We start from the raw sequence: 14,853 nt of genomic DNA, 5'->3' as shown, positions 1-14,853 counted from the left end.
ATATTTTTGAATTTATCTGTGCATTCGTCATATATTAATTTCTGGAATAAAAATAAATAAAAGTAATTAATTTAATACATCAATTTCTGTTTATAAACAAATTGAAAAACAAACAGTTTAGTCTTATCAACTTTGTTATTTTATATTATTTATACACTATTTTAGTATTATTTGAATTAGCTTTTATTTTTATACTTTCAGTTTTAATTTTAGTTTTTAAGTGTTAAAATTTGTATATGCTTTTGTTTTTTTTAATATTTAATTCAATTTTTATTTATTTGTATTTATTTTTTGTACTTTTGCTATGTAGTTTTGGTTGTTTTATTAATATTTCTATTGAGCTTATATATTTTCATTTCAGTTTTAGAAAAATTTAGCACCTCATTTCATCTAAACAAATTTTAAATATATTTTTTATTTCAGCTTTATTTCAATTGGTGAAAACTATTTTGAATAGTTTTAGTTAACAGCAATAACGACACTGGTCATAATTACAGCAGAAATATTTTTTTTTTAATTCGTCTGCATGGAAGGTGTGTTTGCATATTTCTATATTTCTGTATTAATATTTCTATAATTAAAGTTGTGTGATGTGACTCACTGTCTGAGCAGCTGTCGACCCTGTTTCCAGCTCAGCTGACTATTGGCCGGTTCAGGAAGAGCCTCGTTCTCGGTGCCGTCATCTAAAGGTCAAAGGTCACACACAGAATGACAGATGCCTGTCAATCACAGTAAATCTGCACAAGAGTCCCTCAAACTTCCAGTCTGACCACATTACACACACACACTGCTAAACATGCTGTTCTTACTCAGTATCAGTGTCTTGTTTCCAGCACAAATATCTACAAATACTCAAATCAAGATGCATTTACTAGACGAGTAAAATTACAAGATATTACATCTTGTTTTCTGGGGAAATAAATCAAAATGATCTGACAATCGGGTAAGAAAAAATAATCTTAATCCAAACAGAAACAAGATTATTGTTTCTGACCCCATTGGCAGATAATGTTGCTTTTTTAAGCACAAACTCACTTAATTGTGATTTATTTACCCAGAAATCTTATGTCACATATCTTATGTTATCTTACACATCTAGTAAAAGCATCTTGATTTAAAGTCCCTGTAAAGGCAATTCTACAAAAAAATTCTAAACACATTATAAGTGCTAGAAATGTATTGCTAAAACATATTACAAAGACTGAGAACTGTGAAGTACTAAATTGTGGAGTTAGACCGTTAAACAGTTTTTCACCATTGCTGTGAGCCGGATTTTTTGGGCGGGGCTAAACGGGGGATTGATGACGCACTGCGGCCCCCTGAGCTTGATTGGGCCCCTACTTGATGAGGCACGGAGTCACTAAGCCTATCGCCGCTCAATCGCGAGTTACTATCAGACAGCCTACAGTTTGCTAGCTACTATGCCCACGGCTCTGGCTATGCCTTCGTCATGTAAATGCGTATTTCCTGGATGCAATCACTTAGAAAACAGATCGGTGCCCTTATTTAAATTTCCGAAAAATGATCATATCAAGAAGAGGTGGATTAATCTCGTGAAGGGCTAACGTTACCTTGATGGAGAGCCGATGATCACCACCACACCCGCCTCTGTAGAGATCAGGATAGTTTACTTTCGTCGGAGACAACTGGAATTCACTGATGATCCGCTGTTACTGGTGAATGGGGCCGAACCGACTATCTCCCGCTGTCCGCCTCGGCCTTCATCCTCCCGTCGCGCCGACATGCACCGACATGAGTCATATTTCCCTCGAGTGGGCGTGGTTTCAGCGCAGCCAGTGGACACGCCCCCAGCGTTTGAGAGCTGAGACTACTGCTCATTTTTTCGAGATTTTGATAGCTTATTTTATTTACTTGGCGGCTTTTTTAATCATTCAAATTGGGCTGGGTGGCTAATAACACATTTTTCGGTGGTATGACAAACTCAGAACACATACTTAATTTTGACTTTACAGGGACTTTAAGCATTTTTAGATATTTGGACTGTAAACGAGAATAACACTGAGTAAGAACAGCATGTTTTGCAGGACCGGCTGTTGTACACGAGAGCTCCTGAGACTGGAGGCTCATGGGTAAATCATCAGTGTAGTGGTGGATGTAAAGCTGGCTCACCGGAGTCGTAGCTGGGAGGCTTCATGTCGCCCTGATGGAGTTCAGTCCCGTACTTCAGCTTGTGGTACTTCGCCCTGAGGAGGAGAAAAACACGTTTCATTTCATTATGTATTTATAAAGCACATTTAAAAACAACTCCGGGTTGACCAAAGTGCTGTACAGATCATTACACTCAAATAAACAGAACAGATTATGATCTATAAAATAAATAACAAACACAAAACTAAGAAATTCAATGAAAAGCAACATAAATAAATAATAATAATAATAATAATAAAGTCTGGTGTCTGTAAGTGTTTCTGAAGTGGAGATTTCTGGCTCTATGTAGAAGAAAAACTCATTTTGAGAAAATGACCTTTAAAGATATAGACCAAGCGGCAACATTCTGATCTGAAAAATGAAGCCTACCCGGAAGTGCGAAAAACTGCAATACATCGAAAATCCGCTAGAGGGAGGTCCCAAAAGGGAGCAAATGTCCATAGCCCCCATGTTAAAATGTCCGTTTTCACAGCATAAATTCATGTTTTTACAGGTTGGTCCCATGGACTTTTATTGTATTTTTCGATAGCTTCCGAGTGCCTGACAACTGTGAGGGGGGTGAATTTTTTTCTAACTCGTTAGTTTAGATCGTATTTAGATTTAAAATGTATGACAATAAGGGCGTGGTTAACTTTGATTGACAGCTTGATTGACAGCTGACAAGGCAGCGCCACGGAGAATGACAACATAAGAAGCGCCATTTTTTAATACAGTTGACATATAATACTACTGTTTCTGTATCATGAAATGTAGTTTTAAGAGTTTTTCAGGCGAGAATGTAGTTGTTTAAAGCTCAAATCTGTGGTTTATTTAAAGATTTATGAAAATTTTATCCAGTTGATCCAGCGATGACCGGGCGCTCGGCGTTCACGTACCCCGCCTGGAGCAGCCTTTCATCGGCTAGTGGTTCTGAGGTTTGCTGCCAATGCCGCGGACTCTGGCGTCTCTGAAGTGGTTAAACATGAGATATAATTCGTCTTTTTGGTCTCGTGAATCTATCATTTTTTCCCTGGGCAATCGTTTTGGCTGAGGGGAATTATAATGGCTAATATTGATAAAACTGAAATTTAACAAAAAGAGACTGGGTTGAGTTTTGTCATTTTAATACAACGAAGATGATCTGTAATGTTGTTTACTGCAAAATCTGTTGTTTAGTACAAATGCACATATTGCCTGGACCATAAAATGTTGAATATTTTTATATTATATTTAAAATGAAAAGAGGCAGGTTTGTGTTTTATATTTTGTTTTTTCATAAATAGGCAAACGTTATGTGCAGTGAATATAATCAATATGCGTTGCCTGAACCACATTTGTGTGGCTATAATGTTTAAGATTTCTTTAAATGAAAACGAAAAGAGTTAGTATGGTGTTTTATAACATATTTCGTTGCCTAAAATATACACAGAGATAACCGAAGTAGCAGAGCGAGCTGAGTGACGCGCGCTGCGTTAGAAGGTGGGCGGGGTTAGGATTTCCCAAGATTTTCCAAGATGGCGCCGCCCATACCCCCCATAAACGGCTTCAAACCCGTTCTTCAGAAAGTCTATGGGTGACGTCACAGACGCTTTGTCCATATTTTTTACAGTCTATGATATAGACCCTCACTGAAATCTGCAGATGCACATGGATAAAGTGCTCTAAAAGATGCAGTTATGAAGTGTTTTAGGATGTTTTCTGTCCACTAGTCTGAAAAAACACTTCACGAAAAGCCCAAAATTGACAGATGCAAGAAAAACACTGTTTTTGCCTGTAGTGCCTGGCCTTCATAAAATATATTTTAAGCTTTGATTTAAGAATGGATAGTGATGACACTGAGCTTCTGTTGCCACGGTGACACTCGCTCGCATCACTCAGTCGCCACGGTGACAGAGACTCGCATCACGCAGTCGCCACGGTGACACTCGCTTGCATCACGAAGTCGCCCGGTGACACTCGCTCGCATCACGCAGTCGCCCCGGAGACACTCGCTCGCATCACGCAGCCTCCACGGTGACACTCGCTCGCATCACGCAGTCGCCCCGGTGACACTCGCTCGCATCACGCAGTCGCCATGGTGACACTCGCTCGCATCACGCAGCCTCCACGGTGACACTCGCTCGCATCCCGCAGCCTCCACGGTGACACTCGCTCGCATCACGCAGTCGCCCCGGTGACACTCGCTCGCATCACGCAGTCGCCATGGTGACACTCGCTCGCATCACGCAGTCGCCACGGTGACACTCGCTAGCATCACGCAGTCGCCCCGGTGACACTCGCTCGCATCACGCAGTCGCCCCGGAGACACTCGCTCGCATCACGCAGCCTCCACGGTGACACTCGCTCGCATCCCGCAGCCTCCACGGTGACACTCGCTCGCATCACGCAGTCGCCCCGGTGACACTCGCTCGCATCACGCAGTCGCCCCGGAGACACTCGCTCGCATCACGCAGCCTCCACGGTGACACTCGCTCGCATCACGCAGTCGCCCCGGTGACACTCGCTCGCATCACGCAGTCGCCATGGTGACACTCGCTCGCATCACGCAGCCTCCACGGTGACACTCGCTCGCATCCCGCAGTCGCCATGGTGACACTCGCTCGCATCACGCAGTCGCCATGGTGACACTCGCTCGCATCACGCAGTCGCCCCGGAGACACTCGCTCGCATCACGCAGTCGCCATGGTGACACTCGCTCGCATCACGCAGTCGCCATGGTGACACTCGCTCGCATCACGCAGTCGCCCCGGAGACACTCGCTCGCATCACGCAGTCGCCATGGTGACACTCGCTCGCATCACGCAGTCGCCGCACACGTGTGAGGGAAGATTCTATAAATTCCTTGTGAGTGTGAGGAGTCTTTCCTTCAGCATCGGATCAGGCAAGGGAATACCACGAATACCACGGTAAACGAGACTGAACTCTAGTAACCCTCAGACAGCAAGCGTCTCAGATTCCTAAAACTAATTAACAAGCTTTCAGCAGAGGAATTAATAATTAATTAAACAAGCCAGGTGTGTTCTTCCTCAGCGCATAATTAACATCTTTCTGTTATAATCTCGTGCTAAAACTTCACGTGAGAATTTGCATTATGCAGGTAAATGCCTATAAACTGTCCAGACCGCGTGTTAAACGCATGCGTGCGCATTCACCAATATTTACATCATTTTGAAAAAAAAATTTTTTGAGGCTACAATGTGGCCATCATTGTTTTCCAGAAGCTGCATCTACAGTTTAATGCAGCTCAGAGGTGGAGTAAATATAATACAAAAAGTAAATGATACTCAAAATATAAAGCTAAAACCGCCAGTAGGGGGCAGCGGGTCACATGCAGAGTCCGAACTTGAATATTTCCCTACTGTAAATTATTCGAAAAACAACTACTTCCTGTGAGATTCTGAAGTGCGCTTTCGATGGACAATTTAAGGATTATGAAATACGTTCATATTTAAAGATGTAGTACCTACTCAGACTCCCATCATTCATTCAAACAGCCGATTCGTCAAACAACTGATTCATTCAGCAAGTGACCATTGAATGAGTCATTGAATCACTGACTCACTCCATTTATTAGTCCCCCTGTAGTCCATCATTTTATTCCTTAAAACTCATCTTTGATCACCACAATGACAGAAAAAAAACTGTCACAAAAAGCTCAGAGATCCACTGGTTGACGATCACACGTTGATCTGATTGGTTACAAGGTAGTTTGTGACGTCAGAAACACCAGCGATTTCAAAGCGTGTGTTTGAGACTGTCTTTGGTTCACTGCAGTTTTAAGGAGGAAATACTCAGTAATGCTGTCGACTTATGAACTTACACATGGTTTGTCTTACAGCCCCTTGAAGCCGTGTTTTACAGTGGATGTAGAACAGCTGAGGGCCGTTGTTAGACTCGACACGGAGCGGAGTGCCTAAAACCCCCTCAGCTGTTCTAAATCCACTGTAAAATTAATGAATCGCACCCAATAACTCAATATTATAAATCAGCGTGAAAAATAATAGCTACTTGCAGTCATACCCTTGATTTAAAAGGATAAAATGTCTAAAAACAGCATATCTAATATGATACCACAGGTCAGCACATCAGATGAATTCAACATTAATGAGACACTGCTTGGTAACAGTAAACAACACACTCACGTCAGACTGCTTAATAAGAGCATGACATGACAAATCTCCTCGTATCAGTTCATGAGACGCTACATCAGTGAGTTATTATGAAGCTTTATGACGGCCGAGAAGCCTCACTATTGATGCAGAACTGGGTTTGACAGCTGTAGCGCTCGCTGATGTAGAGTTCGTCATCATTTAAAGCTCTATTCTAGAGTGCGTTCTCTGCAGCAGAAGCTTTCAGAGGTTTCCCTCATTTGAATGACAGAGAACATGTATAATTTGAGCAGAGCGTGACTCATCATGAGCCCAGGGAGAGAGAGAGAGAGAGAGAGAGGAGAGAGAGAGAGAGAGAGAGAGAGAGAGAGAGAGAGAGAGAGGAGAGAGAGAGAGAGAGAGAGAGAGAGAGAGAGAGAGAGAGAGAGAGAGAGAGAGAGAGAGAGAGAGAGAGAGAGAGAGAGAGTGTGTGAGTAATTATAGGAACGATTAGGCTACATGATGTTAGCATAGACACGGCATAAAATATGTTTGGATGCTTCAGATCAGAGCAGTCGAGGGGCGATTAGGCGAGATCGTGTGTGTTGGACTGACCTCTCCTGTTTCAGGGCGTACTCCAGCATTTTGATCCGCCTCACCAGGTCCTTCTTCAGGTTCTCCTGGCCCTTCCTCTCGCCCTGCAGGAACGCGATCTGAGCCTGCAAACAAACATGTCAAATATTTACTCATATTACAATTCAGAAATGATACGGATCACAGTTTCTGAAGTCAAATTTAAGACGGAATCTCAAAATAAACCAAGCATCTCCAAACATTAAACCCACACCAGTGTAACTGCAGGTGTAAATGCTTTATTCAATATAAACACATGTAGTGAAATTTAGGTTTGTGTCCTAATCTATGAATAAGAGGTCAATCGATATTGGATTTTGCTGATAATGTGTTTAAAGACACTAGATAATGTGTTGCTGATCCTAGTAAAATCTATATACTCAAAATCTATATACTCAAAATCTATATACTCAATACTCAATCTATATACTCAATACTAAAAATCTATATACTCAATACTAAAAATCTATATACGGTACTCAATACTAAAAATCTATATACTCAATACTAAAAATCTATATACTCAATACTAAAAATCTATATACTCAATCTATATACTCAATCTATATACTCAATACTAAAAATCTATATACTCAATACTAAAAATCTATATACTCAATACTAAAATCTATATACTCAATCTATATACTCAAAATCTATATACTTAACACTCAAAACCTATATACTCAAAACCTATATACTCAAAACCTATATACTCAAATTAAAATCCAGCTCTTAATATTGTATATGTGTCTATGTTTTAATATGCTTTAAGACAAACCATGTGGATCGCTGGGCTCATAGTGGAGGTGGGGCTCATTTGCATATTCATAGAACCGCGAATACTAAATGAGGCAAGGGTGTCAAGTTACACTCAAGATATTTGAAGCTATGAAGAATTTTTTTCAAATATTTTTTTTTTTAAACATGTCATTTGGTGATCAAAGAAGAGTTTTAAGGGATGAAATGATGGACTTTAAATAATGTTCTTAGTCGTTCCCTTCTGTGACGGGACGGTTGTTTATAAACGAATACACCAAGACTCTTATTTTGAAACGCTGATGCTCCACTACCAGCTGCTCACTCAGAGAGACGAGGACATCAGACACACACTCGCTCATGAAGAGATGGTCAAATAAACCCATGTAAATCGAACGGTTTAATCCGAGACTTCTGAAGAGACACAATCCCTTTTTTAGACACGATTTAATTCACATGTAAATAAAAGCTTAAATTAAATCTGTTCATCACCCACAGTGATGACCTCATTACGACCTCTTAAAATAATGAAGACTTGTAATACCATTAAAGATATTTAAGATTTCTTTCCCTTAAATCTGATCATTTGCAGGTCATAATTGTGAATGTGCACTTGATTCACTTTTAGCTTGAAATAGACTTTTGATTTGATGACAAACCGAACGCTGAACTGAACTGACCCACTAATCGTGTCCTGAGTCTCACCATGTGACCGAACGCATCACCTGACCCTTTTCCTCTGTTTACGGTGTGTTTTCCTGGAATGTCTGGAATTCTTCACCGTCTCTGAATGTCATCTTGGGCAAGAGGCCTGTTCGTGACTTACAGTCATGATCTGGTCATAACAGACACCACACTGAGACACACAATCAGAACAACATTGTGAATGTATAATAGAGTCTGTGTGAGCCGATGATGTCTTTCATTCTTCTGCCCTTTTACAGTCTTGATGATGTTTTCAGGCTCTACTAGAACTTGAATGTTGATTATTCTCCTCATATTCTCCATTGTTGCGGCTCCTCTCTTCCCAGTCTGTCAGTAACGCTCTGTTTACTTCCTGTCTCTATGAAGCCCCTCCTTCTGAAAAGCACACTGTGCTCTGATTGGTCGGCTGGAGCAGTGTGTTGTGATTGGTCGAGCGCTTCAGTGTGTGTGTGTAAACACTGCATGTCTCTCTCTCTGCTAAAGCGGCTCAGGTTAGTGTAGACACATGTTAAACAATTTACACTGGACTAACACACTTAACACGCGACCTCTCGACCTCTTGACACAGATCCGATTAAAGACACACTAAACCGCTTTAAAATCAGACACAACATCGTCAAACAACAAACTAATTAATCATGACAACTTCCTATCAACTTATGCATTCCTCGTTAATATACGCACAACAAAGTGAAGATGTGGATTCACGATTCTAATGAGATTTCATTGTGAACTCAATCCAGCTCAAACTCTTCATCCAACATGTAAATATAGGCTACGCACATTCTCTACACTATTAAATGTATTTTAAATATAGAAATGTTTTAAAATAAATGTACATCAGTATTAAATATTAATAATTGCATGTATATATTTAAGAAAAAGTTACATAAATATAAAATATTTGTTTATATATAATATAACTTGTATAGAAATATATACTGTATACAGTATATACATGTAAATGTTGCTTAAATATATACATGCATGTGTGTGTATTTATATATACATAATAATTACACACAGCACACACGCGTATATTATGTAAACACACTTGTATTCTGGATGTGATTAATGGTTTCTCAGCCCTAATCTGCACGATCGCCTCTGAATCAGTCCATGTCTGAAACCCCGTCACACACACACACACATCATCACACGAGATTCCTGCAGGAAACATAGGCCTATGTCACACTTCCTCGTCGTCATGGAGAGCGCAGTTCGCACAAGCGTTTGTACTCCCGTGGCGTCTGTCGTTGCTATGCATCCATGAACGCACATGGAAAAGCGAGCGCGCCGCTTCTATTATGAGCGAAACCATGAAGGAATGAATGAAGAATGAAGGAAACCAGCGCAAACCTTCCCCAAGAGCCGAGAAACCAGCGCAAACCTTCCCCAAGAGCCGAGAAACCAGCGCAAACCTTCGCCAAGAGCCGAGAAACTAGCGCAAACCTTCCCCAAGAGCCGAGAAACCAGCGCAAACCTTCCCCAAGAGCCGAGAAACCAGCGCAAACCTTCCCCAAGAGCCGAGAAACCAGCGCAAACCTTCCCCAAGAGCCGAGAAACCAGCGCAAACCTTCGCCAAGAGCCGAGAAACCAGCGGCAAACCTTCGCCAAGAGCCGAGAAACCAGCGCAAACCTTCCCCAAGAGCCGAGAAACCAGCGCAAACCTTCGCCCTTCGCCAAGAGCCGAGAAACCAGCGCAAACCTTCGCCCTTCGCCAAGAGCCGAGAAACCAGCGCAAACCTAAGATAAGATAATTATTAACACACATCCGGCTCAATCTCGGGAACACAGGCTCAGATATGCTCCTAAACACACTAATGAAGCAGAACATGAAGCCAGTAAGAATTGTACGCATTATTTTCATGACAATAAAGTACATTTTAAAGCTGCAGTTGGTAACTTCTGTAAAAATGTATTTTTTACATATTTGTTAAAACTGTCATTATGTCCTGACAGTAGAATATGAGACAGATAATCTGTGAAAAAATCAAGCTCCCCAGGCTCCTCCCAGTGGTCCTATTGCCATTTGCAGAAATACACCGCTCCCGGTAAGAAACAACCAATCAGAGCCAGGGGGAGTGTCTTAGCAGTGTCAATCATGCTTGTGTACGCGCTGATCACCCCCCTCTCTCGCACAGCGCGTACCGTCGTTCAAAATCAAGATAGCCGGTGTGCCGCGCAGCTGTGCTAATGGCGGACAAACAACCAAAACTGCCAATTTCTCGAGTGGCACCTGCTCATGCAACAAAGACAGGTAAACGGAAAAAGACCGATGACGATAAACAAGCCCGTCGGAGCCCAATGACTCAGTGTCAAAACTCTGGCCGCATAACATAACATACAGATAAAATGTCACGCACTGTGCAAAGCAACAATAGAAACCTGCTAATTCACTGGCTTGTCATGTTGCTGAAATAATGTACTAGCAAACCTTATTTAGCATTACACATCGCTAGAATAATTACTTAGATACTGTAACGTTACCATTATTATCTTGCTAGCTATTTATAACTTATAGAAAGAGTGCAACGTTATGAAGTTACATTACATGTATTGCAAAATACGTAATGATTTGAGGACCAAGTTTGTAGTCAAAGTATGGGCAGGCCATAGTCAATGTAAAGCATATTGTTGATGTTTCGTCCCTACCAGTGAATGTGCGATAACTGTTTATCCGCCGTCATCAGTGTCCCTGCATGTTTACTAGCCTGCGCGTTCATGGCAGGCTCCGCTGTGGAGGGAGGAGCTGTGGAGGGAGGAGCTGTGGAGGGAGGAGCTGTGGGGGAGGAGCTGTGGAGGGAGGAGCTGTAGCGCAGCAGAGAGCGAGGGGGAATGACCTGTAAGCTGTGCTTGTTCAAATTTTCAGGCTAAGTCAACGTTTTCTAAAAGCTCCCTACTGCAGCTTTAAACTTTACCAATGCTAGCTTGATAGTGAGTACTAAAATACATCTTATTTGTTTATATTCATAATGATAAAGTTAGATTTTTTTATTACATGTGATTCTGACATGATGTCACTGCATGCACTGCGCTCCTCTCCGCTCGTCTCAGGTAAATAATGCGTCTTCCAGTTCAGCGGTCGGAGTCGCGCGTTCATGTGTTTTGGGGGCGTGGCTTTGGAAGGAGCCCAGAAGGGAGGGGGTGGAGTGAATGGAAATAATGAGCTGTCTTTAAAACAGTCGTGAGAGGTCTACAGACACTCAATTTTTATACTTTCTTTTTCAGAGTACTTACATTTTAATTATGTATTGATATATAAATAAAGTTTAAACAAATTTGGAAAATAAGTTTTTTAGACAATTCCTACCTACCCTACCTTTAAACCACAAAATTGTCATTGCAAAATACAATACAAAAAAACAACACACACACACACACACACACACACACACACACACACACACAGACACAGACACAGACACACACACACACAGACACAGACACAGACACAGACACACACACACAGACACACACACACAGACACACAGACACACACACACACACACACACACACACACACAGACACAGACACAGACACAGACACACACACACACACACACACAGACACACACACACACAGACACACAACCGAATAGCAGTTCACACTAAAAATTAATCAAGAATCTATTGAGAAGACAAACCTCATTAATGTGAATCTGAGGTGAAGATGAGATTAATTACCTCATTATTTGAATTAATCAACTTCATCATCATGAATGTAAAAAGTTAGTGACACTTTAAGGTTTTGCTTGTTAAGATTATTTCAGTGCATTAGTTACATTATCTAACGTGAATACATCCAGAGCATTTTAGTTACTAAACAATGCATTTATAAAATCTTAAGTCACATCAGTTAAGATCAGTAGATCAGCCTGTGGACTAGGCCTAACCCTAACCCTAGGCCTAACCCTGACCCTAGGCCTAACCCTGACCCTAGGCCTAACCCTGGCCCTCGGCCTAACCATGACCCTAACCCTAACCAGGTGTAAGAGACGCTGTGGAAAATATATGTTATTCATTGTTAGTTCATTTTATTTAATGCATTCAACCAATGAAACCATACGGACGAAAACATGCTAGTTATCGTGCCAGCGGCTTCATGCGCCTCAGTGTGACGTTAGCACTGGTTGAGCAACAGTGTGTGTGTGTGTGTTCTGCTTGAGCAAGGTTCACTGCAGGAGGAGCTGTGGTTTGTTGCGGTTAGAAATATCTGAGCGCTTCGACCTGATGAAGTTTCTGTGTTCACACTCTCACAGCTCTGAACTGTAGACGCGCGAGAGCCATTCAAGACAATAAACTTCACGACACAGGTGTGTGTTCACGACCAGACACAGGTGTGTGTTCACGACACAGGTGTGTGTTCACGACCAGACACAGGTGTGTGTTCACGACCAGACACAGGTGTGTGTTCACGACACAGGTGTGTGTTCACGACCAGACACAGGTGTGTGTTCACGACCAGACACAGGTGTGTGTTCACGACACAGGTGTGTGTTCACGACCAGACACAGGTGTGTGTTCACGACACAGGTGTGTGTTCACGACCAGACACAGGTGTGTGTTCACGACCAGACACAGGTGTGTGTTCACGACACAGGTGTGTGTTCACGACCAGACACAGGTGTGTGTTCACGACCAGACACAGGTGTGTGTTCACGACCAGACACAGGTGTGTGTTCACGACTAGGGCTGTGACGGTATGGGATTTTTTCTTACCGCGGTAGAGAAGCAACAAATCTCGCGGTTTGGCGGTTAACGCTTCAACAGGCTTGCGTGAAAAATAGGCGTCGGTTCTATTTCTAGCATGAACGCGTTTTTCCGCGCGGCTCGTGCCGCAACTGAGACGCGCGTCTCACGCAGGCAGTGTTCAAGCTCTAACCTGTTAACATGGGAGCCGAAATAAAAACGGCCACGCCACGCAGCCAGTGTGTCGCCGACCTAAGGTAGGTGTGCTGCACTTAAGTCCAGCAAACGCCACAGGATGGTTAATTTTCCTAAGATGTGGTCTTAAGTTAGTGGTATTTCCTCGCGAGACGGATACTTTTGTGCGACAAATACGGCATATTGCCTTGTCCAAATTCACCGGCTTCCCCTTAATTGTCACCTGCCTCAAAGGCGACACAGTATTTGGCTTATACACTAGATTCATGGCTATTTTTTGAATAATGTCATTCGGCTAGCGCCGTCAACTGTTATTGCCTATACCACATGAGAGAGATCGCTACTTGCAATTAAAATCTAACTCCAACTGTTTACGTTATGCTTGTCTTTTATGCCTGTGTTTGTTTGTATTTAATTGAACATTATCTGTAAACATCACAAGTACTGAAACCTAGCAGTTAATTAATAATAATCAGAAACACACAAAAAAATAAATCCCCCATATGTTTAACGGACTGTCCCTCTCTTGCGCAGGAAGCGTTTTTTTTTTCTCCAGAAGCACTTGAACATGGGACTCGCAGAATACAGTAAATTATAAGCAAATATTAATGTGTTTATAGTTCATATCACACACCATATGCACTCCTGTAACTTAAAAAAGAAAAGAAAAACAAGTGCAGTGATGACCTCACACCGCGGTAGGCATCTCATTAACGCGATATTGCAGTGATGTGGTTATCGTCACACCACTATTCACGACCCGACACAGGTGTGTGTTTACCATGGTAAAAGCAGCAAACCGTCCTGTGGGATCCGGCGCACCACTATTAAATCTGATGAGGACGAGCTCAAACCGGCAGGTAAAAGCTTAAACACATCCGGCTGTAATCCTGCGCTGAGCTCTAGACAGAACATGATCAGTGTGTTCACTGCGCTGGAGTCAGTCCGACAGCAGAGAGTCCCTGCACACCAGAGTTATGAATGAAGGAGGTCGCCCGGATTCACTTGCTCAGGGTTCCCATCCGGAGAGAGAGAGACACACACACACAGACCTCGCTCGCCCAAAATAGATGGCGATTTGAATCCCTGTACACAAACTCACAGGAGATCCTCTAATGCTGCAGAAAGTGCACTACTTCGAGTGCCAGTTACTGCTGTCAGTGTAAAGAGTGAGTCTGTGTGTGGATTTATCCGCTCCCCGAGGGCCGGCGTTGTGCGTCAGGGACGAGTGGGAGATTAACTGTGTGTCATTCTCTCTTTCAACATGGCGAACAGAAACGCAGCATCTAAAAGTGCTTCACCAACGCCTGAACCGCCGTTTAGCGATGCAGATCAACACTTATAGACTGCGCTTGCTTTACTAGCGCCCACATGCATTACACCCGACAGCACAGAAATCAGGTCGTGAGATAAAGCAGGAGCTATTCTGATGCTAACAGAACCGTGTTCATAGGGAGATTAGTGCTGGTTTTCTTGGAGAGGCGAAGCTGGCATTATTATAAAGAGAAGATCACTGGAAGTGGTGCGGTATTTGGGTTCGCTGACGCCGATGTTAAAGGGAACCCCAGGAATTAAGACCGTATGGGTTTATATAACGTAAATTATGTCTCTTACTGAAATATGTAGCAGAAAA

The 14,853-nt window shown here is 42.4% G+C and overlaps 1 protein-coding gene and 1 long non-coding RNA gene across 2 annotated transcripts in view; one reads left to right on the top strand and one right to left on the bottom strand.

Moving 5' to 3' along the window:
- Nucleotides 1-14,853, bottom strand: part of strn (striatin, calmodulin binding protein) — a 52,760-nt gene that overhangs the window by 23,823 nt on the left and 14,084 nt on the right. The window contains exons 2-4 of the mRNA XM_082155817.1: nt 6,852-6,955; nt 2,131-2,204; nt 602-683 (exon numbers count right to left, since the gene is read on the bottom strand). Of these exons, the coding sequence (XP_082011943.1) occupies nt 602-683; nt 2,131-2,204; nt 6,852-6,955 (260 nt within the window). The remainder of the gene's footprint in view (nt 1-601; nt 684-2,130; nt 2,205-6,851; nt 6,956-14,853) is intronic.
- Nucleotides 12,675-14,118, top strand: LOC309488035. The gene is made up of 3 exons (XR_014201982.1): nt 12,675-12,761; nt 12,802-12,960; nt 13,990-14,118. It is a non-coding gene; the product is annotated as an uncharacterized lncRNA (long non-coding RNA).

The sequence above is a fragment of the Leuciscus leuciscus genome (assembly GCF_965113295.1).
Source record: "Leuciscus leuciscus genome assembly, chromosome: 23".
Taxonomy (NCBI): Eukaryota; Metazoa; Chordata; class Actinopteri; order Cypriniformes; family Leuciscidae; genus Leuciscus; species Leuciscus leuciscus.
Note: the sequence above shows the minus strand (reverse complement) of the source record. Positions and strands in the feature narration are given on the sequence as shown.